The 27,832-nt window shown below is 37.8% G+C and overlaps 1 protein-coding gene across 2 annotated transcripts; it reads right to left on the bottom strand.

The window, feature by feature from the left end:
• Window positions 1-365: 365 nt before the first annotated feature.
• Window positions 366-27,613, bottom strand: cltcb (clathrin, heavy chain b (Hc)). 2 transcript variants are annotated; one of them, XM_084125444.1, is made up of 33 exons: window positions 27,045-27,613; window positions 25,010-25,217; window positions 21,720-21,988; window positions 21,438-21,599; window positions 21,235-21,348; window positions 20,863-21,036; window positions 19,214-19,411; window positions 18,923-19,123; window positions 18,142-18,294; window positions 17,902-18,024; window positions 17,045-17,182; window positions 16,777-16,941; window positions 16,432-16,612; window positions 15,856-16,019; window positions 15,627-15,752; window positions 15,383-15,525; window positions 14,243-14,477; window positions 13,978-14,100; window positions 13,431-13,576; window positions 13,140-13,323; window positions 12,814-13,006; window positions 12,542-12,699; window positions 12,010-12,174; window positions 11,724-11,831; window positions 10,081-10,248; window positions 9,718-9,867; window positions 9,449-9,580; window positions 9,249-9,359; window positions 8,988-9,158; window positions 8,280-8,501; window positions 4,791-4,811; window positions 2,570-2,645; window positions 366-1,250 (listed from the first exon to the last, which is right to left on the bottom strand). In XM_084125444.1, the coding sequence occupies exons 1-33, from the start codon at window positions 27,084-27,086 to the stop codon at window positions 1,120-1,122; spliced, it is 5,055 nt and encodes a 1,684-aa protein (XP_083981570.1). In that variant the 5' UTR covers window positions 27,087-27,613; the 3' UTR covers window positions 366-1,119. The 2 variants fall into 2 exon arrangements, with proteins under 2 accessions (XP_083981570.1, XP_083981571.1); XM_084125445.1 differs by lacking the exon at window positions 4,791-4,811.
• Between the last annotated feature and the right edge of the window lie 219 nt (window positions 27,614-27,832).

Genomic DNA, 27,832 nt, shown 5'->3' with positions numbered 1-27,832 from the left:
TTCCTAGATGTCTGCCATATTGACCAGCACAACATAGGGCAACAATACTGCAGATCTTTAATGGCTACTGTGTGTTTTGTGGAAAAATAAAGTGGCAAAATATATGATGGAGAATGGATGAGTTTCATTTTAATCTTTGGGAATTTACAATTAAGCCACCAAAATAATCACAATCCTTTGAATTTATTTCCCTATTTTCTGATTCTGCAGATCACGCACAAATCTTACAGGTGGACAAGCATTGGTATCCATTTGTGTATTCATTCTTCTGTACACTCCAAATAATGAGCTAGAACAGCACGACACCTGGCACACACAAACCTCAATACAAAGAATTGAATGAGTAAACACAGAAGTCAGAAGAATCAATGTATCCCTTGCTCATTTATGGAAATGGACTCACACAAGAAAGAGCACTGTATTCAATACAAGGAAAGGTCACCTGTTACACATGGAGTGAATGAGATGTTAACAACTACGAGGTCAATCGGGGAAACCCGTTTAGGCTAAGGGATTAAAATCATTTACTATATTTATGTCTGTATGCGCTTAAAATGTCCATACAGCTACATATTTGTGTAGAATATCAGATTATTACTTAGTGTTAGCTAAATGTACCCATGGATGCATACGTTCATGTTCAAATATTGTTTTAACCTTTTTTATAATATACAATAATGAAATGCATTAAACAGACTGACAGTGTAAGCTCTTCACATACAATACATCAAAATTAAGAGATTCTACATTAGTTTCCTCTCACGACAGAGTGCAAATCAGATGCTTCACGACATTTTTTTAAGGTTAATTGCTCTTCTCAACACTCCATTTACATACACAACCCATTGCCCCCTTAAAAAAAAAATCAGCTCACAAAAAAAACTAGTGATATAAGTAGCCTTAAATATATGGAATGTGAAATAAAACAAATGTGGTCCGATTATTTTCTTTGACAATACAAATAAAAATGAAGTCCTTCATTGCATTTTAAGGAAAATAATTTAAAACGCGTAACTTTTTTTTTTTTTTTTTTTACTTTATATAACCTTGTGTGTAGACCACAATAAGCTAGTAAGGAACTTAAGGAGAGATGGATGGACAGCTGTGGGCAGGAGGGCTTTACATGCCGTAGCCGAAGCCTGGCTGTGCGGGTTGGCCGTAGCCAGGTGCCGTGGGGTAACCGTAGCCGTAAGTCTGCTGTGGGGGTACTGCGACATTGGGACCTGCAGTGAGCATCAGCTGGGGTGTGCCTGGGAAAAATGATTAAACGCCATGAAAAACGGTTGAGCATTATCACAAAAACAATCTACATCAGGTTGATCCTCTTATTTAAAATGTTTAGTATGCAATTGTAAATTAGTTGACATCAGACTACTGAGCATTTGTAACAGTAGCTGCATTTACATGGACCCAAATAATCCGTTTTGTAATCGGATTAGTAGCACAGCTGGAATAAAGTCACATGTAAGCACGTAAAACGGAATGAATTGACCAAATCTGATTTCAATTTCATTCAGATTGTAAGAGGTGGTTTAAACCTTTTCAGTTTGACAGGACATGTAAAAAATTGATCGGATTAAAAGCTGAAACTGGAAAGTTCTGCGCATGTGTAATGATGTGTGACGCACAGAATTCCACTCATCGTTTGTGAAGTGGAGCAGGACAACGTCCCACCAGTGCTTGCTACGGACTCTAATCCAAAGACGCCTTGTTTTGGGCACGGGGAAGGGGTGTTTTTACTGCTTGATAGATATAAGCACAATGGCACAAAGCTTCATGTGCTCGTTGTCTCCCAATTAGAACCCAGAAAACAAATATTAAGGGTACGTTTACACTACAACGATGTACTAAAAACGTCAAAGTTTTTTCTTTGCGTTTTTCGCATACAGGCGACAACATTGTCAAAACGATCCCCGTTCAACGCGGTCCACGGATTTGCAAAAACGATTAAAAACAGTTTTATTCATGCCAGGCCAGTAGGTGGCGATGTCACTTTGTAAAGATAAACTACGCATGTAATACGCATGTGCATGACGTCACCGTTTTTGTAGTTTAAACTGAGCGAATAACTGTATCATTTTCAAAAACTTGCATTTAGTTTGAAACCAGTTTTCAATAATTTGGGTTTTCAACCCCCCCAAAACGCTGCTGTCATGTAAATGAACAGCCAAATCGCATAAGAATGGTGCCGTGTAAACGTATGCTTTTTAAAACAAAGAAAAGGATGATGGTTAGCATGTGACAACCACAGAAAACTCTGTATTGTGCAGTGCGCACATCAAAAGATTAAACTGATTTGAAGCTTGTGAGATAAATAAGCCATCACCTTCAATATCAACTTATTTAGCGTTCATGTAAACACTACATTCAGATTCATCAGTCGGAATGATTTCAATCTGATTGAAACAAAAGTTGTCCATGTAAATGTAGCTAGTGATACTGTGCATATTCGGTATTTTAAGGTTACTGCAGATATTTTTGAGTGAAATATTACATCAAGTATGTAAATTAAATATAAAATTCAAATTAAAAAATAAAATTAGATGATGGGGCACAACAAGGGTCTTACCATAGACAATGGGTTGTGCCTCGGTGAGCTGTTCTTCCTCTTTCCTCAAAGACTCAGAAGCATCCAACTTATCAACCTGAATGAAGAAGAGCGAGAAAGAAGGAGAAAAGAGGAAAAGTGAGAAGAGATAAATACCCTGAAAAAAGGGGGTAATGACTGATGGATGGGACCATTCATGGGAGATGCATAAAGCCAAGCTTAATACAAGGTGCACACGCTTTCAAAGCAGGTCTCGGGGCACAAGCTTCTTGCCAAGGCACTCCATACCCGACGACAAACCACTGAAATAAGCATCCTATTATGTACTATATTAGTCTATGCAATTCACATGTAATCATGGACACTATGGCTTTATATGTCCTCTATGATTCAGTCAGTAACAAAAGACATGGTGCTAATAGTAGATGGTCCCCCATACAGTCAGTCAGTATCCTATTATTTAACAGTGCATATGTAGAAAACAGAACCCTCTTAAGCTGCGGTCACATTTGGAAAATATCGGGGAAATTTCACGGGGAAAAGAAGTCCATTGTCAACTGTATCAAAGCATAAATTACAGCTCACACATAAACTAAGCAGCTATTGGTCAGTACAGTGAATTCTAACGACCAACTAGACCTAATGCGAAATCTGTGTGGGGAAATCTTTCGTTCTCAATTGGATTCCTATTAATATGACTGGATTTCGTCCGCGAAATTCGCCGAATAACAGTGAATGTGACCGCACCTTTAGTCAAACCGAAGGTCTAACTTGATGTTATGTGCCAAGAAATGCAGTGTGAATATTTATACGGGAGGATGCTGCTCATTGGACAGGTTCTGTGAAAGATGCCCCTGCGAGGAAAAGGAAGTCATTGCAAAAACGATATAAACGAAAACTTACTAAAGTCCTATAGGTGTCTTACCACCATAAAATAACCAAAAATTATAATCTGATATGGCTGATAAACATGACCAATAAGCAAGTAAAAGCCAAGTTACAAATGGTAGTCTTACCAATCCTTGAGTGATTTCAATTATTGATTTAAAGCAACAGTTCACCTAAAAAGTGCAATTCTGTCCTTATTTATCTCCCTCATTTCGTTTTAAATCTGTCCGTTTTTTTCCCCCATGGAACACAAAGGGAATACTTCTGAAGAATGTTCAGGCTGATTTTTCTCATATAATGAAAGGTTGTTGAGCTCCAAAAAATCATTTTAAAAGTCTTCTGAAATCAGACCCAAATTTAACTTCAATTGTACATTTTATTTTATGGAAAAGAGCAGCTGGATTATTCTTCAAAATGTCTCCTTTTGAATTTCACAGCAGAAATAAATATCACAGGTTTGGAATGACTTGAGTGTGAGTAAATAATTACAGAATTTACATTTTTGGGTGAACTATCCCTTTAAAAGTTAAAAAGGCATTTGGGTTCAGTTCTCTACATAGAGCTGGTGTCAACATTTAAAAGTTAAAGAATTATGTTGTTGAGTAGGCTTAAAAGAGATCGGCAGGTCGAAGTTTCGTTGAGAGGGAGAAATCATGCCACAGGTGTAGTTTGTTATTCCTATGTTAAAAAGAGTGCATGAGAGAAAGGCAGAGTAAGAGTGAAGGTGTGACGGGGTGAGAGATGGTTTATTCAGCCATTCACGGCTTCCAGAGGCAGGCAAAGCCAACAGCCACGATCCCTGACCGTACAAGGGTGCTACTAACACGGTAAAACACATGCTTGTAAAGCATCTACAGCAAACAATGGTTTTATTTTAGTGAAGGACCACACTTTCTCATAGCTGTCGCCATGCATCTCTCAGTCCGAGACAAATAACAATCAATTCTGTATTAAAATAAGAAGTGTGAAAATGTGGTCACTTCTTTTTGCCTTGATCTAATTTTTAACCTAATTAATTACCTACAACTGAATTAGCTGATGAACATTAACAATCTATGATTTTAAATTTAATGGGGGAAAAAACTACGGTTGACAAAGACAATCAATGAAAGGACCGTTTAGATGCGTTCATCAGCTAATTCCAGCTTTCTACCGTCTACAGGTCTGAGGCGAACTACCACAGCGTCTGGCAAACGGATGGCCAGTAATCTAGAAGAAACTCAAGGAAAGTCTAGTTAAAGTGTGTATTTAAAAGCAGCAGAGTGACATGGGAGGGAAGAACTCATGCAGACTCTTCAAAGTTTCAGTCTTCCAAACTACAAGGGTTAAAGATGGAATAAGAGTGAACCTTCACCTTTTCCTTAATTGCATCAACCTGAAAGGAAATTTAAGAGTGGCAGCTTAAGAAAAAAAGCAAACTTAACAGTCCAGCATTGCAAAAAGCAGGTAGAGCACAAATGTTAAAAGAAATTTACAGCGGGAAATCATAGAAGATACAAATCAAATGTCCTCCCTGTTACTGCATTAGCTGTTTAAAAGGAATGAATGATCATTACCTAGCGTAACTGAATCTAAACTTATTATGGTGATGAAATATTCTTCATGAATAAATGTCTAGTCTAAACATGTGATGAATGATAGAGGAATTAAAACTTCACATGCAGTAGCATGTAGAAAACATCAAATTATTCAATATGGAACACAAGGCTCATAATTACTGTTTTTTAATAAACACTGACAAAAACTTTAGTTACGCAGAATATAAGATGGTAAGTATTTAATTGATGAGTTGTCAATACAATTTATGACCTAGGGTATGATTTTACATACATATCTCTGACACAAAACCGTAACTGTAAATCCACGTTTCTTATGCAACTGCAAATTCAGCATTTCTTGTTGAATCTATTTATAGTCAATCGCACAGTTCTTTTCCATTTTAGATGTGTTTTGTGTGTGTTATTCGCGGCATTCACACCGAACACCAATGCTGCCACTCATTCTTTTTGCCACTCAGTGGGTGTAACCGCAGTGACATCACGTGTATACCCTCTAGATCCATTTTTCATACTGTACATTTGTGATGCCTAAACTCACTTGTGGCATTTTAAACAAATTATTGAAGCTTGAAGTGTTTTATTTTTACTTTACTTACAGAAAATAATACAACATTGTAATATTAGTCATTTATCAATCATAAATTGAAAAATAAAGATGGAAAAGATGAGAAAAAGAGGGAAACGTTCAAGAGAAATGTTTGTTTTTAGCCAACAGGTAGGGTGCTATGTATTTTTGTTTATTAGAATATTGTGTTTGTAGCTTAGAAACATGCTAACGTCAAACTTTATTGGAATAATTTGCGAGTTAGATTTATTAGAAGGCAGCCACATAGCATAGCATAGCATAGCAGCTCACTAGGTTTTGGAACAGGGCTTTAGTGTTTCCACTGAGAAAAGGTGTGTTCTAGCAAGGGTCTTCAACTGGGGGGCTGCAGTGGTACTGCCAATTAATGTTTGATCACAAATAATTTTTTGTTACATTAAAACATGGGTAAAAACAAAATTTAAATAAGCACCCTAAAACAGAAGCAAGAGTACTACCCTCAGTTGATACTGTAATATCATACTGGCAAAACATATTAGAGGCATGTTTGTTGATCTCTTGATCACACTGGCCAATCAGAGACGTTATATTTAGTCAGAATCCACTCACCGCTCAAAATGATGGATATTTTGTTCAGTAATGAGTTCAGCATGCCCATGAATCCTCTTATTAAAGGGTTAGTTCACACAAAAATGTGTCACTCTTGAGTCGTTCCGAACCCGTAAGACCTTCGTTCATCTTCGGCCATTGCAAGGACGTTGCTGCCTATGGCTTGTTCGGAAACCTCTCGGATTTCATCAAAAATATCTTAATTTGTGTTCTGAAGTTGAACGAAGGTCTTACGGGTTTGGTACGACATGGAAAGACATTACAGGGTAATTAAATGACAGAAATTTCATTTTGGGGGGGAACTAACCCTTTAACAAAGACACAATGTACTGATTTTAATGGAGATCGTGAACTGAGATGAGTGACAGCTTTTTAGTGATTGTAAAGGGAGTTTTTGCGCGCTTTCGAGGTTATATATAATCCACTGAATTAAAGTTTGGTTTTTCATGCTGCTAAGAGGACTGGCGGCCCAAAGTTTTGGAAGTGAAATCTACATATAAATGTGCGATTTACTCTCAAAATTGCAAATGACATAGTGATGACAAGCACGAGACAAAAACATGGCATGTCCAAACAGATACACGTAAATGCAGACTAACAGATAAATAGATAGATAAATAAATAAATAAATAAATAAATAATTGTATCAATATATTTTTGATATTCCATTCCAATTATTTTGTAAAAGTAATGACTCACTGTGCATTGCTATTGTGGTTATGGTGGCAGCTTTGCTTACAAATTACATTTGCACTTTACTAGAGAACCCACACACATTTCACATAATCAGTGATTTAATTCTTAATTGTCCCTTTTTAGTTTTAGTAAATTTTAAGCTAAGTTTCAAGTAAATGTTTAATTGTCCATCTAACAGTAAAATTAAAACATGAATTTTTAATGACCTTGAATTAAAGTTTTTTTGTTTTTTGTTTGTTTTTTCTCTCTATTATGCTTGTTATGATGCATAAATCTCAATTTTAACAATGAAAAGTAATATACAGACAATGATGCATGTGCAACAACAATAACATGCATAGTTATAATCTACTGTCTTAAGGTCCTTTCACACTGGACGCGATTTTGACGCACGAATAATTCGCGCAATGGTTTTATTTTTTTGATCAGCTGTTTGTGTAATGAGTGCTTCCACACCGAACGCGAATGTGCTGCGGCGAAAAAAAACTACTTTTATTTTTTTCACTTCAATGTCGATTTTTTTTTACTTTTGCGGAGACAGAAAAGGCTTCAGCCAATCACATACTACAAGGACAACGATTTGAAAGACAATGTGTGGCGTAGCATTGCCAACCAACTCGGTTATCACGACTGAGTATGTTGTGTGATAGTTTTAGTCGTTGTATAGTCCTGTGCTGTGTAGGCTAGCAGGCTAAACTACATTTGGGATAGAAAGCTAACACTATTATCGTCAAAGATAGAGACAGAGACAAAAATGTAGTGAGACTATTTAGGGCTGCTTTTAGTATACTATACATTCTTTGTGTGATATCTACAGTTTCTAGTTGAATGATTTTAACTTGTTACTTCGTGTGTTACATGTAATGAGTATTATTGACATTACAAAACGCACCGTGTTTAGTTGAAGACGCAAAAAAACTGTGGAAAAAACTCAGGGACACCTATGTGAGAAAAAGGAGAGAGGAAAAGGAAACTAAAAGTGGACATTAGCATAATGCAGATTGGGTGCACCCAAAACCTTCTTTTCTGTCTTTTAAAGAAAATGAAAAGCTCGTCTTTACTGAATGATGATGATGAAGTGTCCATGTTTTCTCAGCTGTCGGCGCGAACGTTTTGGAATGTTGAAGCTCTGAACGTCACAGACGTCGCAAATTTGCATCGCAGCTGATGTGAATGGTTTTGACGCGAACTATTCGCTTTTTCGTTTCGCTTTTTCGTTACGAGTCCGGTGTGAAAGGGCCTTTAACATAAAATAACTATCATAATATGGTTGTTTCTATTAATATCGAAGGCTATACGCCAAATATGTAGCTCTGTTTTACACATTTTGTATTGGGGGCCCCTGCTCCATGTCTCTATCTCCTAAGGGGTCCTTGCCCTGAAAAACGTTGAAGACCACCATCAGACCCAGCGGATCCTCTAGATGGGGGCTCACCTTGGAGAGGTACTCCCTCATGACCTGGATGAAGTAGGGCATGGAGAAGTCCATGAGGTTGTGCCTCCACGCGGTCTCCAGCACCACGTCGGGCCTCAGCAGGTCGTAACAGGTGAACAGGCAGGCGGCAAAACACTCTTTCTTGTCATCCTGCAAGAACCACTGCAGCAGCTCCTCGGCCAGCTCTGTGTCCTTTGACTCTGAAGCGTACTGCATCGCGTCCTGTGGAAAAGCGACAAAAAAAAAAAGATTTAGTTAACTGTCCTGCAAAAAAAAAAAAAAAAAAAAATGCCCCACGTGGATTTTCAAATTGGGGTCAGGGGGCTAAAAAGGAGTGCTAGGAGGTCTGTAGAAAAGCAGAGTGTAAAACAGAGTGCAGAGTGTTTAAATAAATAAAAACAGTTAAAATAAAATGAAAATTGTATTAAATAAATAAACAAACATAACTGTACAGTACTATAGGTAGAAAAAGAACATAATGTTACTTAATTGAAACCAAATATTTTCCAAATATATATATAATATAAATGTTTAAATAAATAAATAAATATTATTATTATTTATATTTATATTTATATTAAAAAAAATCTTAAATTTTGTCTTAAATTTTAGCATGGAGGCCCCTCACATATAATCACTTTCAGGGGTTCATGACATCTAAAATACTGAAAATCCCTTGTATAAGAGACGGTTGGCTAAGGGTGAGACCTTGTAGAGTTTGTCTTTCTTGCAAAGCTCCACGCTCTGCTTCCAGCGGTTGTTGCCTTTGAACAGGTATGCGGCGATTCGCCTGAACTCAATGAGTTCATGTTTCTCCAGGCTCTGAGCCAGAGATATGTTGTCGAAGTTGTCGTAGGCATCGATGGATGTGCGCAGAGCCTGTGGAAAAAAAAGAAACAAAAAAGATGACAGATTACAAAGCTGCTAACCAAGAGACTGTTTATAAAATGACTGTCCATTGATATATACCAGATAATCCTCCTCTGTGATGAAGAGATTATTTAGTGCCTCGTTTACAGCCTTGTTGTTGTGGTTCTGTACAGATCTCAGGTAAGCTTTCACCAACGGCAACTGCTTGACCTAAAAGAAACGAATCAAAATGATTGGATCTTTCCTGGCTAAAAACAACCAACTGGTTGTAACAGTTAGCAAAAGTTTGTACGCAGTACCTTGCTGAAGAAATTGACGGCACGAGTGTGGTCAAGACGTGGGGACAGTACGATCAACAGGTCGTTCAGTAACAGCGGTTTAAACTCCAGGTAAAACTGGACGGCTTTGTAATACAGCTCAACGTTAGCCACCTGCAACAAAAACGTACGAAAACAGTTAATTTCCTTTACCTGCTGCTGCGGCCGATAAACAAAAACTACTTTTTTAAATGAATGCAAGCAAACAAAGTTTGAACAAAAGGCTAACTCTAAGTAAAGTGAGACAATACCTTGGTTATGATGTCCTTGAACTGGCTCTCCTTCCAGGCATCTGCAGGATGGTTCATCATGGTGATGATAGCATTATCATACTCCTCATATTTATCATACAGGAATACTAGTTCCCCCCACAGGTGAGCCTGCTCAGCTGCCCTCAAAACCTGAACAGATACATCAAATGTAATTTGCTCCATCAAATCAATACTGAGATATGCAAAATACATAGAGAGTGCCTAAATAGATGGATATTATGCATTTGCTATTTTTAATGATAGTTTGTTCGGCCCCAAAAACAAACTCCATTTACATCGATCAATCTAAATTATAAGCAGAGAGACATTTCAGAGTTTACAGAATGGTTATAGTTCACCGACCTTGGGAATGTTGACTCTGGACCAGAAGAGCTCCAGGTGCTCCCTCATCTTTTGCGGTTTAAATTTGGAGTAGAGGATGGCCAGCTCTGTGAACATGCCCATGTGAGCGCGCTCCAACCCCAGCGCCGCCTCCAGCATGGTGATCAGCTCCTCGAAATAGCCACGGTCCTGATGGAGCAACAACAAACATCAATCAGCCCTGCTGGACTCCAAGATGGACAGATACTGTACACTAAGGAGTTTCTTTTAGGGCTGGGCGGTATATTAAGTTTGTACGATATTCAGTATATTTTTTATAAACAATATAGCATGAGGCAAATTCCGTTTATATCGATATACAGTAGCTTGATATTATGACTGCATCTGAAAAATAGCGGAGGACATGGAGAGAGCTGCTGTGCGGAAACCGCATAATCCAATTTGTCCTAAACATGAGACATGCTTAATATTAAGGGCTTCAAAATAGCTCATAAGATATAGTTAAAGCATATAGTTTAGCGCGGCTGTCCCGTCAGAAGCTCTAACAGATACTTGTGCTGTTTAATGCATTTGAGGTGTGGTGTTTTCCTCAGTGCATAACTTAAATTCCACAGATATATTCTCTATCTGTAAATGTTAGAAAGTCATGCAAATATTTCCATTTAGCTGTCAGGATTGGACGAGCCTTATGCAAGCAAGTCTCCGCTAAACCTCACAGACTTCTGTGAACGAGCGGCGCCGCGCGCATGCGCACCAAACGCACGGAGCGCAATAGAATAGAGCGCAGTAATTCTGACTAAAATATACATTTTGCTTAAATATTTGTTGATGGACATTAAAAGTGCCATTTGTAGAATTTTAAACCTACAAGTAAGCATATTTTTTATGTTAGCAGTAACTGTAGTGACTATTGTAATGAGGTAATCAAATGAAGGCTAATATAGTAACTATAAGCTCAGATGAGTGAATGTGTGTTCCTCTTACCAGTTAACATTTAGTCTATGTTTTTGTTAGTTCAGTGGATTTAACATCTGCTTTAAAATTAATTTTGTTTGTTTGTGGATTGTAATGTTGTTGTTACAATGTTAGAATGTAATGTGATTTTTAACCCTTTTTGTACACATGATTACATTGACTATTTGTTTGCATAGCCTTCAATATAAACATTGTTTGTAGAACAACATTGGGCAGAATGTGAAATAACATTTTTTAAGTAAATACAGATTATTATTTTATTTTTTATCCAAATAGAAAAATGTAGAAAATACCGAGATATATACCGTAAATCGCCATTCAGCCCAAAAATACAGAGATATGATTTTTTGGCCATACTGCCCAGCCCAAGGTTCTTCTGAAAGCAAAAACTAAAATGTTCCTCCTGGCAAATTCATTTCCATGGTTTTTCAAGTTGTTTGTGTTTACTGGATAAGGGTTTTAAAAAAAAAAACATCATGGCAATTATTATACTAATACATTGTTTTGTTTGTAATCCTATAGTCTTTATAGTTTTATGTTTGTAAATGAAATTCAAAACTATTATAGTAAATATTATCATTTAATTCACTATAGAACATTCCTTAATATTTCCAGGTTTTCCATGACTGTGGGAATCAGGTTAATATTTCATCTCAAACCAAATGAAATAGCCAAATTCTCAGCCTAACCTGGTAGTAGTTGATGAGCTCCTCAAGTTCATCAGCATGAACGACAATATGTAATCCACACATCTGAGCCAGACGAAACTCCTTCCCGTCAACACAGGCAAAGCAAACCTACAAAAAGAGAACATATTTGTCGCTAATGTATCACAAATGTCTAAAACACAGAATATTAAGAAGCAAAGCAAATGGGATTCAAACTTTCAAAGACAAAGCAGGTAACCTGCCACTGAAAATGTGCTTTGTTACAGTAGGAAAGTGCAAGAAATCATCTCAGAATGTATAAGCACACCTCTTTCCAGGTCCTCGTGCTGTTGGCTTTGCGGGCCCCATCGACAGCAGCCTGATACTCCCCAAGATGCACCAGAGTGGAGGCCAGACGGCCAAAGTTAGATACATTGTTATAAAGTAGTTTAGCTGCGTCGTACATCTTCTCATCATAGCATCGGTCACCAACCTAGACAGAAAAAGAGCAAAAGGCATTATCAATCAGAATTTTTTTTTAAAAGTGCAAGAAATGTACTTTTTATTTAAGGGCAATATTTACTTTTTACATTATTTCCAAGGGCTTTTTTTTTCCCTTATATTTTCATACTTTTATGAAAAATACTTCAATTAGAATTATTTTTTTTCCTTTATATCTAAATAATTACAACAGCTGAATATATCAAAACATCCCAAATATTACAAATTACAAAAATGAATTCATTATTGAGTCATTTTGACCCACTTTGAATTTCAGAGACATTTGTGTCACTTTTGGTGGCATAATCAGCCCCATTAATTTCTAAACCATCAGCTCAACAAGAGTAGGAGACTCTTACTTGTTGAATGTGTGCATTGTTTGGCCCATTGATAAACTCCTCCAGTTCAGCTAGACGGTTAGTCTTGGCCAAGGCAAAGATCAGCTCGGTCTCTACATAAGATTCACGGGCCTTCTTACGAGCCATCTGTAGAAACTTGACCAGATCCTCCCAGTTTCCTGAGGATAAAACAACAATTAGTTCACTACTAGACCATTTTCCATATTTATAAACACCTTACCTTGAACGTTATGGATTTAGTCATGAAGCAGTCACTTTTTTGTGGTTCTTACCGCTTTGGGCTGCAGCTTGTCCCACTTCCATGTAGGCTGAGGGATCGTCAGCTTTGATGTAAGAGTCAATGGCCTCTTTCACCAGCCCCTTTTGCAGCTGTGCTTTAGCCAGCTGACTCCACACGGCCGGCTCATTACAACGCTCGGCAAACTCGTAGGCCCGGTCCAGATTCCCAATGTGCTCGATAAGAACCTACAGTCAAGAAAAACAACAAATGATTTGAAACAAGGAAGCAAAAAGTAAGACTGTAGCAATTACGTATGCAATTACGTTCATGTACTTGTGTAGGATAGGCCATAGATGACATTTAGGAGATAAGATGTACCTGCACTGCTGATGTGTTCACATCAAACTTCCTGAAGATCGCAAAAGCCTCCTCGAAGAGCTCATTGCTAATGGCGATGTTAGCGATGTCCGGGGCGTCGTAGTTGTCGAGGCGGTTGATGTACTCCATGACACGTGTGCGGTCAGCTTTGATGGCCGTCAGAATCAGGAGGTTCTGCAGGTTCCTGGGACACAAATAATGGAAAAGCAAACGTTTAACAACCTTAAAGGCATTTATGGAATTAATTTTATGTTCTGTCACCTCTCAAATGTTTCTACCAGAATAAATTACCGGTGTTCGCTGAAAACAGAGTTGTCCAGGACGATTTTCTCCAGGAGCTCAATGAGTTCATTGGGTAGGTCAGCAGTCATGAAAGCTTTGACAGTAACAGAGACTTCCTCGGGGTCCTGGGTCTCCGAAAGTGCAGTCTGCACAACCTGTCGTGGGTGGGAAGATAAACTGGGTTTAATCTTTACGTTTAAATCACTTTTTGCCATTATAATACTACAATAATAATACATAAATGTACTTAAGTCAACATGAAATCAAAACTGGGCCCATTTTCTTTCTTATTAACAATGCTATTCCTAGTCTTTCTGCAAACACGCTGAAACAATGATTTTCTGATGAGATCACCAATCCCTCTTATTTTTTAGCCCCTCCCTTTCAACCATTTGGTTACATTATTGGGGTGTAACACACACGTTTCAAAATCCAAACAATTCTCAATGGATATTTTGTTACGTTGTCCCATTCTACTGGGAAATGTGACATTAAAGAGATAAAATGGGTTGTGAATAGAGCTTCATGTTGACTTCTGTCATTTTCTAATTTGCACCTGATCGATTAGGGGTCTCCTGTAAGGGTTGGTTTCCAGAAGCACACTAGCCCACAGCTCGGGGTCCTTACGACGCACAAGGTATCGGGACAGACTCTTGAAGAGCGAGTTCTCATTGCAAACCTACGAATGTAAAATAAAGAAATATTTATAGCAATTTTCTTCCGTTTTAGAAACTAAATATGCAAATAACAAGCTCAGAGCAAAATAGCTTAAAATATTCCACTGCAACAAACGCTAAAACAAAAGTGCTTTTGTTCCTTACATGGATGAGCTCTTGGTCACACTGTCCTCTCTCATAAGCCACACAGGCCAGATGGGGGTCCCTCTTCTCGCAGTACTTGCCCACCACACGGCTGTCATAGAAGGGGTTTTCTCTGAGGAAGCGCTCAGGGTTGTTGTTGCTGTCGATGTAAATCTTAGCCAGAGCATTATGGGTAGCAGGTTCCTCACAGCCCTCGTGAATGCGGGCCTCCAACCACGGCAGAAGCAGCTTCAGTCTGTTATACAGATCAAAACAGTCAATTTTGGACCAACAGCCAAAATCAGCCAAATACAACCAACGTCAACAATATAAAACACAGATCAATTTGGTTTTGGCCACTATTATAGACTCATATGGCAATTTGATTAGTGATAGAACAATTAATCAGACAATATTTGAGTTGGAGATCATTGTGCCCTTTACAGACGTGTTATATATATTTTTTTTTTTTTTGTACTCGCACTCAAAAGTAAATTTTTCTATGTTTTTAAAAAAAGTCTCTTATGATCAAGCAAGACTACATTTATTTGTAGTGATTTTATTTTACTGATAAAAACAGTAATATTGTGAAATTTCATTATTTAAACAATGTAAAATAACTGTATTCTATTTTAATATATTTATTATTTATTACTGTGATAGCCAAGCTGAATTTTCAGCATCATTACTCCAGTCTTCAGTGTCACATGATCCTTCATAAATCATTGTAATATGCTGTTTTGCTGCTCAAGAAACATTTCTTATTATTATCCATGTTTAAAACAAGACTTTTTTTGTATTTTTTCCAGTGTTCTTTGATAAATAAAAATAATTTATTTAAAACTATAAATGTCTTTACTATCACTTGTTTTAATGCTTAAGGCTTTCTGAATAAAATAACACTTTATAATAATTATAAATAATAATAATTTCTTCTTTTTTTAAGCAAATAATTCCGTTAATTTTTTTTCTAGAACAAAATATATATTTTTTATACTTCCATAAATTGCACTGTGTAAAATATTTTACTCATTTGTTATAATTTAAATTTCATTATGAATTTATCTGTATTATATTGGCCACCCTGCTGTCTACACAACGGACACTGAAAAAAAAAAAGCCTAAACAGTGACTTGATGTCTTAAAGCAGCTGTATCGAACCTGTTTCTTTTCTCCACCTCGGCCACAAGCTCATCAGTGGAGAACTGCCCTCTGACCACCAGAATAAGGTTCTTAATGACGTCCTCAGAGCAGTCCACGTCCAGCAGCCCTCCAATCACCACGGGTAAACGGCTGGGGTTCACCTGACAAAAACGGTTTATCACTCAATCAGTCAGTCATCACCACCCACTGCTACAGGAACAGAGAGCTGAGATGATCGTTGTCATGATCAGGCCTCAAGTACCTTCTGAACGTAGATCTCGATGTACTTCTGCAGGTTGTTGCGGTACAAGTAGAGCACGAGGTCGTGGACAAAGTCAAAGCGGTCACACACAATGATGAGAGGCAGCTGGTCGGTTAGTTTTGCTTCCTGTTAAAGACAAGGTAAATTATTGTTTTGAATAACATAATGCACTATTAAGATGCTTGTTAAAAGCCTTAAAAGAAATTCAAGAGCCCTTCAGGTGTCGTACCTTGAGGAAGTTCTTCACACGCTCAGGATCGTAACAGTTGCTCTCTCTACAGATTCTCTCCACTTCTTTGATTTGACCAGTTTTACAGGCAGCCTGGATGTATTTGAAGTGAACCTCTGGATCCTGGCTGAAGTTCACAATGGAGCCCAGGAAGTAGAACAGACCTGCAGAGTTAATGATAGAACATACTGAGCTTGACATCGGATTCATTTCCATGATTCAGTTCAAACTGTCCTTTTCAAAGAATAATTTAAAACAATTGTTCAATGATTTGTTGGTGTCATCACTAAAACTCACTCCGCCAGTGTTAAATGTTGTAAAAATAGGGATGTACCGATATTAAAATTCAGAACAATACCGACCAGCCAGTATGTTATGGCTAATAACCAATAAATGTCTGATATCAAAAATATTTTTTATAAATAATAAAACGAGGAGAAATTAGAACACACAATAAAATACAGTATCCATAAAGTATCCACCTATATAACAAAATATACACATATGTATATTATGCTGTCCTAATTTCAGAACATATCAATTGTGATGCATTGAAACCGATTTTAGCATTGTTACCCTCAAAGCTCTTGAAGGACTCAAAAAGCTCTGTGAGGGACTGGGTGGAGAGCTGCTCGTGATACTTGGAGGCCACCTGGACGCAGATCTGGAGGTTCTGCCTGATGTTGGCAGATAGCATGGCTCTCAGACACTCCAGAGAGTCCTCCACAGACAGAGAGCCAAAGAAGTTCACCAGCCACTGCAACCAGAGCAGAACATATTATCCACCATTAAACACCATGATCAGACGTGGACCAGATATGTTACAGACAACCATCATTATCAGAGAGAAAACTGAAATGTATCCAAACGAATGATACAGTAGCATCAGGTCCAAAACCTCAAGCAGACTGTAGGCCTTACCTCTGGGTTGAGCAGGTGGGTGTGAACCACGGCCCGTTTGATGTCATACAGGTCAGTGTAATGCTCCAGAGCTCTCTGCAGAAGACCCGCCTTCTCGCACAGCTGAGCCACATGGGCCCGGTCATAGTGAGTGAACATCTGGTTCCCTAAGATGGCATCTGCCACCTGAATAAGAAAATATAAATCACAAAAAACATGTTGTGATACAAAGCTTTGCAAAAATATTTAAGTAAGCGAGGTGTGCGTTGCTGCTGTTTGTAGTGAGCACCTGTGGGGCATGCATCAAGTTCATCTCCAACAGACGAGTCTGCAAAGGACTTTCAGTGGGGCGGTTGTTCTTCAGGGCATCCAACAGGAAAGAAGTGCACTGCTGGATCAGGTTATACTCCATAAACACATCCACAATCTGTAGGATTAAAAGAAATATTTTAGTAAATAAAAGAAATACAGATCCAGTTAGCCTTTTCAAACATTTACCATGGTGTTACTGTAGTAACACTAACTATAACCATGGTTTTGTGCCAGAAATGTGGGATATTCACATTCAATTTTATTATATTATATTATTAATGTAGAATGTATTAAATGTTTTAAAGTAGTAATGGAATATAAAAACAGTACTTTTTATTAAGCTATATACATTTTTGTGCATTTGTATTTAAACTAAACGCATTTAAGCTACTGTTTTCATAAATTCCATAGAAACCATAGTTACTTTTTAGTAGTGAGGTGCCATGCGTGGCTTTACCTGTGATTATCATGATCTACAAATGTATGATACTATGGAAGACCAATTTTAAGTTACAGGTGTTTTTTAATGAAAATAAATCCACAATGAATGAACTCAAGCTACTGTCAACTCGAGCTACTTTCATTTCTGAGATGCTAAACATGCAACATCATTAATATTACATGTGCGGTGCTACCAAGTTTGGTGCTGGTGCCACCATCTGTAGATACTTGATGGCACTGGTGCCACTGCTCTTAAATGTTAGTCTGGAGCCTTGAAGTATAATTTTTTTTCCTTCACGTTACGTAATTATATCCAGTCATAATCAAAAACTGTATAAAACAAAATAAATACAAGATATACATCAGAGGAAATGTAATAATATGCTCTTAGACCTGAGTGATGTCAGCCAGAGGTTCCTCATCTTGAACGAGCATTTGGGAGAACTGCAGGCCTTGTTCTGGACTGATCCGCATGACGTTCCTCAACAGGAAGATCCAGTCTGGAGTGTAGCCAACCTGCACACAGATGGCCACGCATTAGAGGACGGAGCTCAAAACTGAAATCTCTCACACAAATAAAGCTGTTTATGGACCAGTGTAAAATATAAAGCCAGGAAACACATTTAAACTCACCTTTTTTGCATACAGTACAATTTTCTGGAACTGCCCGGTCTCTGCAAAACACTGGATCACTTTGTTGGGAACATTGGCTCTGAGATAAACGCTAAGAGCGAGAGTTGGATCCACAGACTTCACCAAATCACCCAATTCTTCAGAACACTCCAGCTGCAAAAAGCGAAAACAGCAGGTGAGTATCCCAAAATCATAAAGAGAAACAAAAATGAAATTAGTTATAAAGATATCAGGGGGTTTGACAAATTAATTTCCTTGACCTTTCCGGTTGTTTGTGATAAAAGGATATCTATTTTTGGATTTGGATTTAGACTGATTGAACCTGAATAGAATGAATCAGAAACTCGACTCATGAACGCGAGTACGGCCGTTGCCAGAAGGCAGTGATTATAGTTTAGAAAGTTTTAAATATGGGTATTACAAAAACCCATCACTTCAATTCAGAAGGCCTTTATTAACCCCCTGGAGCCATATGGATTACTTTTATGATGCACTTTTTGGAGCTTCAAAAACTCGGGCACTATTCACTCCCATTATAAAGCTTCGGAAGAGCCAGGATATTTTCTAATATAACTCTAATTGTGTTCGTCTGAACTTTATGAGATAATTTTCAATTTTGGGTGAACTATTCCTTTAAGAGATACATCTGTCTATCATTTATTTGTATCTGCTTTTGATGCTTTGGTAACACCGCTTGTTTAACTATCATGCCAATAAAGTATTTAAAAATACTTTGGATCATCTATTATTGCTACATATTTATTTTCAGAGGAGGATGTACCTTGTCTTCCTTCAGCCATTTCTCCAGGAGCTGTTTGCGGCCTTGCTGCAGGACGGGCCTGCAAAGCTCCAACGACTCAAACTTGTTCAGCTGGCCTTGGTCCAGCAGAATCCCAAAGTACTGCAGCAGGGGAGAAGTCTGACCAGGCTGGGCAGGAACACTCTGGAACCGACGGATGGTGTCTGGGGTGCGCAGGATCCCCTGTAAGAACCCAACAGCCAATCAGAAACCTCAATATTTGCCTGACAAAGACTAATGAAGCATCTGGTAGTGTGATGCAGTCTGCTGTACCTTTGGCGCATTGGCAGCCACTTTGGCAGCTTCAGAGTAGCTGCCACTAGCAAACAGGTTGTTGAATTTTCGGGCGAAGAGCTCCTCGGCACCTGCCAGATTGTTGCGGACGGCCATCCTGAGGGCTAGATCAGGGTTCTGCAGCACGTTAGTGATGTAAGGGATGATGTTTTCCTCCTCCACGCACACAGACAGTACCTGATAAACAGCAGACGACAAACATGATGTGTCAGACACTGACACTGACTAAACAGAATTTTTGTATTTACGCAACCATAAGTTTAGGGTCGATTTTTTTATGTTTTTGAAAGAAATCTCTTATGCTCGCCAAGGCTGCATCTATTGGATCAAAAGTACTAAACATATTAATATTTTAAAAATGTATTTATTTCAGGGAGAAAACCCGAAAGATTGGTGATGGGGGAAGAAGAATCATTTTTAGAATAAGAAATTGATCGTTTAACTTTTTTGTAATAAAACACAATAATTTAAAAGGCTTCAATGACATTCTTATTTATGCATTAACTGAACACCCATAATATACGTCCACAAGCAATTGCTGAGCTACCTTTCTGTATATTACGTGTCTTTTCTGTATCAGTAATGTTTGTTGTTAAGTTTGTTTGGCTTCTTGAGATACACAAATCTCTGTGTGCCAAGACCAGCCCATAACCTCTGTTGCATTATCACATTAGTTCTAAGGCAGGCTAATCTCTATTTATAAGCACCTAATTATGCACTGATTGGCTCCAAATAATGCTGATCTGGACCTATAAGCATCTAAAGCGACCCTCAGGGTAAGATGAATGGGCCAGTATCCCATTATGCACTTATTTAAGTCTGCAGCAGAGCCTGTGACAGAGCTGAAGCGGTCATCAGTCAGCGACCGAAGCCGAGCGAACACGTCGCAGACTCGGTAAGCGGATTACAGCGTCTATATCTGCCTCCTACTGAGTGTCACATGCTGTTCTCTCACTGTACGTGTCAAGGCATCAACAAACACTGTTATTTACAGGAACTCCTTCATAGGATCCTAATGCATTATGGACTGCATCCACACAAAGGCTTAGGATGGAATAGGGTGATATAGGTAATATAGATTTAGAAAACAACAAATAGACAAAAATATGTTTGCTATTTTTAGATAATATTTGCATCTTCCAGGCTTGGATAACACAAAATTCATATCCATAACCATGTCATCTTATCTATCTATATACTGTATATATACAGTATATTCAATATATCAACCAATCCTAGTTTGTACTGACAGTCTTGTGGTTTGACCAGGGAGGTTTCTCTAATGAGGAGGGGAAAACAAACGGAAGAATAACAATGAGCAGGGATCACATTTCTACGCTCTCTCTGCATATTTAATGCGACTTGAGTCTGAGTTCCAAAATAATTCATCAACTGATGGCATCCTGTTACAGTAGATTACAGAACACAAGCTAGGCTGTTTGCACATGTAGAAGGCAGCTCAAACCAGGGCCAACTATATGGAAACAAACCCCTGGTGTGTGTCTGGAACAAGCTCGGCTGGTCCATTCAAACGTGCTGACTAAACAACCCTTAATGTTAAAGCTAAAACAAAGCCAATGCACCACTTTTGTCTTACTGTCCACAACAGCAGATAAAATAGTCGGTACCTGTCCCTTCCGGTTCACGCCAATTATTCCAGATGTGGCTTCATGAGGGGCGGTGACAAAAATGGTCTCTCCACTGATCCTGTTCATGTAGATGCAGGTACCCGTCTCAAGGTCGTACAAGTGGATGTAGCCATATTTGGTGATGAGAAAGACTACATCATGCTTGGAGCTTATCTAGAATAAGACAAGACAGGAAAGACACGAGTGAGTCTCCAATACTAAAAATGAGTTACTGTAACACACACACACATATATACATATATATAAATGGGTTGTAGTTCTGTTGGCCATAGAAATTGTGTGGTTTAACCTAACTGCCCCAATAGACAAATGTGAATAATATACTTATTCAATATTTTAAAATATGTATACCTGCATGGCAACTGGAAAATCATTCTGAGCCTCTGGAGGGAAAAATACATCGACTGCTTTCTTTGGAAAAGGTTGATTACCAGTCGGCGGTGTTCCAACCTCAATAATGTGCAACTACAGGGGGGGGGGGGACACAAGAGTGGCATTTAAAACATAATTAGCGTTGCTTCAACATTGACGTTCATTATGACGAACAACCAGACCTTTCCTCCAGCTTGTCCCCGAACAGCAAAGCAGAAAAGTGTGGATTCCTCAGCATTTCCCTCCATTTTAAACTGAGCAAATCCAGCAGCATGGCCTTCGATTGGCTGCGACACCTTTCTGTCCACTGAGTAAAGTTGCATTGCACCCACAACACGGTTTTGCTGACAGGAAAAGTTTTTTTTTAAAAGCAATTTCAGCAGGAAAACAACAACCACATTGACATTGCAGTTTACTGCGCATGGACAAGACCATTTAAATCCACAAAATATTCGTTATTTTACCTGTGCTGAAATTCCAATCAAAAGTAGCCATTTTTGTTTGGCGTCAGTGCGGTAGTTAATAATTTGACAGCCTGCTAAACTGGAATGTCGGTCAAAGACTTTGATGGGCTGTGAGTCTCCTTCCATACTCCAGTGATAGACCGCATTGTCAGTCACAAGTGCTACGGTATTGAGAGAGATCCACTTCCAAAATGTAACATCCTCGGTCATGGTGTGGGCCTTCATCTTGCTCTTCATTTCAATGTTGAAAATCTGAAGGGTTTTTGCAGCTGAAATTCAGAAACAGAGGTCATTTTAATAAAACAGCAATATTTTTTTTGAGATCATAAATGGTGTGATTTAAATTAGTCAACATACAGACATCCAGCTTAATGCTAATAACATGATGTGTAGGTTAAATTGTAATTGTGCAGTAAAGACAAATATGGAAAACATGACAAAGCGGTTACGATGCAAAAGGAACAACTATAAGACAAACACTGCAAACATTTACAAACATCAAGCCGAGTTTTTTTTATCTGCCCTTAGTTTGACGATTTTAGTAATGTTCTAAACCTAGTACGCTTATCAATTATTAATTAGTAAACAACTCTGTCTCTACTTTAAAAATGCAATGCAGATTGTTTGAAGGGAAAAACTCAAAACCACAATGTTATTCCCATCTGCAATAACGTGAATCATAATCTTACCTCAAGTATGTGGGAATAAAATTTGTTAAACATGTAAAAACATGTTTAAAAGCTTTTTCTCTTCTAAAATGTGGACCACAATTGGCTGAATCTGTAGATCTGGATTATAATTTTTATCGAGATACAGTGGCCCCAAAATGTATTAGGACACTTAAAAGCCACACTTAATGTATCAATCTCACTGCAAAAAATATTAACATATCAAAGTGACATTTATTTTAAAGAAAAAACAGAATCAAAACAAATAATTTGATGTAATTAAAATTAAGACAAAAAGTATGTGGACACTTTCTGGTTGTCAAATGTAAAATGTTTACACCTGGTCACTTCCGATCATGAAAAGACCAGGTGTAAACGCACTCCGAAATGGATTAAAATCGGATCACTCAAACCACTTCAGGTGATCTGAGTCTGAGATGCATTCCAGACGAAACTGGACAAGTGTAAATGTATCGGGTTGTTGAAACATTACATGTAAATTTTACTCCTCACAAAATGTTAAAAGATAAATATGTCGTATAGCCAGATATGACATCACGTATCTCTTCAGCGAGCCGATGCGCAAACTGCCGGAAATGAAACTGAAAATAAGTCCCAGATGTTCAACACACAATCATCTTCATTAAAAGTAGTGAGACTTAATGATCTTACCAGTGCTGATGCCGCTCTCTCCTATTGCGGTCTTTGATCTTGAAATTAGCTGATGATACATAAAATGCAGCGCATATCTGTTGTTTTCGTTGACGTGAACTCCGTTAAATTTGCGTGTAACGCGGGAACTAAAGATGGATTTATATTCGTTTTGCGAAGACACATTTATGTGGCCAAGTGTAAATGGAACCGTTTGAACAAATCAGATAGCCATCCGATCAGTAGAAACGCATGAAGCTAGCAGGTTTGAACAGGCCCTTAGACATTTTAAGTGTCCAAATATTTTTTGGGGTCACTGTATATTTTATCTAATTTTTGTGAACCATTGTTAGTTATTTTATTTTTTAAACATATGGCCTGGTAAGCAATTATGTCATGAGGGGGGACACATTACGGTGAAATAAATGTATGCCTATATTATATAAACTCAAAGTTAAAGTTAAATTTCTGTGCTCAGTGGGATATCTATATCTATATATCTATATATCTATATATATATATATATATATATATATATATATATATATACACACACACTACAGTTCAAAAGTATCTTATGTTCACAAAGGCTGCATTTATTTGATCACAAATACAGTAAAAACAGTAATACTGTAATATAATACATTTTAAAAGAACTGTTTTCTATTTTAATATATTTTAAAATGTAATTTATTCCTGTGGTGTTAAAGCTGAATTTTCAGCATCATTACTCTAGTCTTCAGTGTCACATGATCCTTCAGAAATCGTTCTAATATGCTGATTTGCTGCTCAAGAAACGTTATCATCATCGATGTTGAAATTAGTTGTGCTGCTTAATATTTTTGCGGAAATTGTGACACTTTTTCCAGGATTCTTTGATGAATAATAAATAAAAACAGCATTTATTTGAAATGGAAATAGTTTGTAACTTTGTGTCTTTACTGTCACTTTTGACCAATTTAATGCATTCTTGCTGAATGCAAGTGTTAATTTCTTTTCTTCTTTTAATCATACTGACCCCAAACGTTTGAACAGTAGTGTATACGTTATGGCCTGGTTAAATACAATATTTCCAAAATCATTATAATAATTAAATACAAATCAGAACTCCAACTATAAGACAATCTTACAGTATTCAGTATTTATTGTGATCTTGCTATTTTCAAGGTCATAATCCACTTCTCATTCTTACAGTTGACTTGCAGAGTTCAATATATCTAGAACGTTGCCTTGCACATCTATCACTTTACAGACATAGTAGACCTTTGCATTGCATTAACAGTAGACTGACAAGTGCCAAAACAAAAATCAAATTAAAGGGCTCAGCTGAATATTGTTTCAACTAACAACAACAAACTAGATTTAATTTTACGCTAAACAAGAGGAAAACAGGCTTTTGCCAAGTTACATGCATGTTACATAATCCCGTCCCCCTACTAATATGGCTAACCTATCATTCAACATCAAATGCATTCAGATTGCCCCACATTTCACAATTCAAATCCCACAACTCAGGATAGATGAAATTGAACTCACCGTCTGCAAACATAAGAAAGCAGTAAGAAACAAAAAATAAAAAAAAGAACAAAAACAAGCAAGAACAGACAAAGCATTTATGACGGCAAAACATTTCCAATGAGCATTTTAAAGGCTATTCTTAACCAAAAAATTACAACAAGAAGTTTTAATTTGTAACAAGACAGAGATGGCTGAGAATATGAACCTATTTGTTGGAAATATGGAGGGTATTTTACGATAACCATGTCATTTGACGAGACAAAAGTAATACACTATGTTACACTAAACTGTCTCAATGAGAAACACCCATTCAAATACATTCAGTGGGTGGGAGGGGGTTGCAGAAAAAGTACCACATGGAAATTTCTATATCACCCCTAAAATTATCATTACGTTTTAAAAATCCATGCCTTAACGTGTCCCCCCCACTGTTCAAGCCCCCCTGTGTCTTACCTTTAAGAGCAATGACTTTGCTGGCTGGGTTCATGATGGCACTGTCTGCAGAGATGGGCCTGCGGATGGGAGTGTTGGGATCGCTCATGTCAATGATCACAACCTGGGCCTGTTCGCCCACCTTTTCCCGGATGCAGATGAACTTATCTGACTCCATCGTAAGGGTACTAAACCCAATATTTGCTGGGTTTATGCCCAGGTTCTGGAGCTGTGAAGAGTGGACAGACAATATGTATCAATCACTAGTATTGTCTACTATACATGAGATTTGGAAGCCTTTATAAACGAAGGGTGTCTCTCAAAACCTAGTGAACCACCTACCTAGACAGCATTTTTTGGTACTAAAATGCATCAAAATGCTGTCTTTATTTTTAATACACAGCCTGGAGGTCTTAAATGTGTCAGCTGCAAGTTTGTTTCAATGTTTACAGGGGGATAAAAAGGAGACATGGGCACAATCTCACAAGCCCCATCATTTACCCCCACTGAGATGCACATGTGCAATGACACAATACACTGTAATGACTCGAGTCAAGCCAGTTAAACAACAAATATCCATGAGATTGCATTCAAATGTTTAGGGTCAACGACATGACATGCATATTTTTTTGTCCAAGTGCATTATTTCCTTTTTAAATAATTTGATAAATTCATGACATGGCCTATATTCACTTCATTCTATAAAACCTATTTAATTTTTATCCATTTTTAGTACATTTAAATAATGCGTATTGTTATGTTAAACCCCCAAAATGTCAGGTGACGCAACTGTCTGAAAAATTTAACTGACTGAGAAAACTAAAAAAAAATAAAAACTAAATAAATAACAGTAGTTTTAAAGCTGTTGAGATAATTGTAAAACCTTTGTCCCGCAATTTGTATATTCAAATGTCAGGGTGGCACAACAGCAAACGTGGCTCTTTTATTATGAATTGACGAGGCAATAACAGTAAACGTGATGATGCATCATCCAAATGATCCCTGTAGCAGAGTGAAAAGGTTTGCATATCTTTCAAAAACTGGTAAAAACCACTATTTTCAAGTATGAGTAGGTTGGTACACTTTCCATGTACAGTATATACAAATATTTGGTTGTGCCACCTGACATAAAAACAGCCAAAAATTAAAATTAAAAAATTAATTTAAACACTTATAAATGTTATTTATCAACAGATTTGTTTAAACACATTGTTCATGACTCACTGTTCATATGCATTACATCAGTTTTTTTTAAATACCTTTTTTTTAAAGCTTTATGTGTCAATGACCCTTTAAATATATACATCAATATTGATAAACACCACCTATATACACTATCCGAAAGGTTCGTTTATTTTAAGGGACAGTTTACTATGGAGAGTACCTAATTTATATATCCAAACGAATAGATATTGAACCGAAACAAGATCGTGTGAATCAGCATCGATACGGGAAATCTGTGCCAATACCCAGCCATATTTACGTCTAATTTTGCGTCATTTTCACCAAACGTTTTATATATGGGTTTTTAAGGGTGAAAAGATTTTTCATTTTCGGGTTAACTAACGTTATCGTCAATAAACAGACATGCAACAGAAATGTTTTTGAGCGGTAAATGTGGACAATCCGAGTCACGTTGTATTCAACCGACAAAATAAATCACAGCATGTATGCCGCTTTATAAAGCTGGTTTAATCCTTCCACCGATCACTGAATCCACCTGCATAGGCTGTGTCTAAAAACCTAGTGACCTGCCTTTCCATACTTCATATTTTGAGTACCATATAAACTCGTTCGATATGAACATTAGAATTTTCGGGGTCTCAATTGCGGGTTCCAACTTTTGATTCGAACAAACAGTATTTTTATAACCACAGGCGCATTTGATACGAAGATGTTGCTCAGCAGCAGCTCGCGAGCTTTTGAGACACAGCCATTGAAATGGATGGGAGGTCATTCATTGAGCTAGCGCTAAAGCTAACTAGCACTGTCACCTCTGTTACAGCAGAGCCACCGATTATTAAAATGTTAATGTTTAGCTGTAGTGAAACCCCACCTGCAGGTGCTCCTGGAAGCGGATAGGAAGGATCTGGGCCATGGTTTGGGCTTTCTGTTCTCAATCCTCCCGGCCGGACTCCTCGCAAAAATTCTCCCTAGCTTTAGCGAGCGACGACCTCCTCTCCGCTGACACCCTCGATTCAAAACAGATCAAATGCAGGACAGATGGTTATATTAAACAGAGCATGCAAGTGTCGTGTTTTCGTCGTGTCAAGCCAATCCGCCAGCTGGTTGATGTTTTTTTTCCTCCCCTATCTGCACGGATGGGACTCGCTCAGACCCGCAATGGCGGCGGAAACAGCTCAGAATGACAATCCGGAAGCAGCAGCGCGGACGTTGCGGCGGAAGGACATTCGCGATTTCAGGGATTTTGTTAATCAAGCGGGCGATGAATGAGGCACTTATTTGGTGTATGTAGGCGGCTGGACACTAAATATTCTAGATTTGATTTATAAGCGACAGTATGACTAGTCTAGTAAATGTTAAATAATTCGTTTCATTTTTGCCACATCATTCAGTTCTTCATATTTTAGGTACGTCAGTTCCGGCTGCGCTCTAGTGGTAACTGCTAGTGCGTTCGTGAACGAATCGTTGTTTTTAAATGAATCTATTAAGTGAATGAATCCTTCACTGAATCGTTTTCTGAGTATCGCAGGTATTTAATTTTTTAATGCGGGTTGTGACCAGACTGTAAAAAAGCAATACAGCCTTCAAGTGGACCTGAGAAACACATTTCTCCGATTTTGTCGTACGTTATTACAAATCACGCACTAAAGTCGGAAACAT

This window comes from Abramis brama (genome assembly GCF_963993115.1).
Source record: "Abramis brama genome assembly, chromosome: 10".
Lineage (NCBI taxonomy): Eukaryota > Metazoa > Chordata > Actinopteri > Cypriniformes > Leuciscidae > Abramis > Abramis brama.
This window is presented reverse-complemented; position numbering and strand designations above follow the sequence as displayed.

Bases quoted from the DNA above. Each gene is read 5' to 3' on its own strand.
- cltcb (XM_084125444.1), bottom strand. From the start codon at position 27,086: ATGGCCCAGATCCTTCCTATCCGCTTCCAGGAGCACCTGCAG. The intron at 14,478-15,382 runs GTTCGATACAGC...TCTGTATAACAG, and splicing joins GAGGTGGAGAAAAGAAACAG to ACTGAAGCTGCTTCTGCCGT. The intron at 2,646-4,790 runs GTGAAGGTTCAC...TTCTTCATTCAG, and splicing joins TTGATGCAATTAAGGAAAAG to GTTGATAAGTTGGATGCTTC.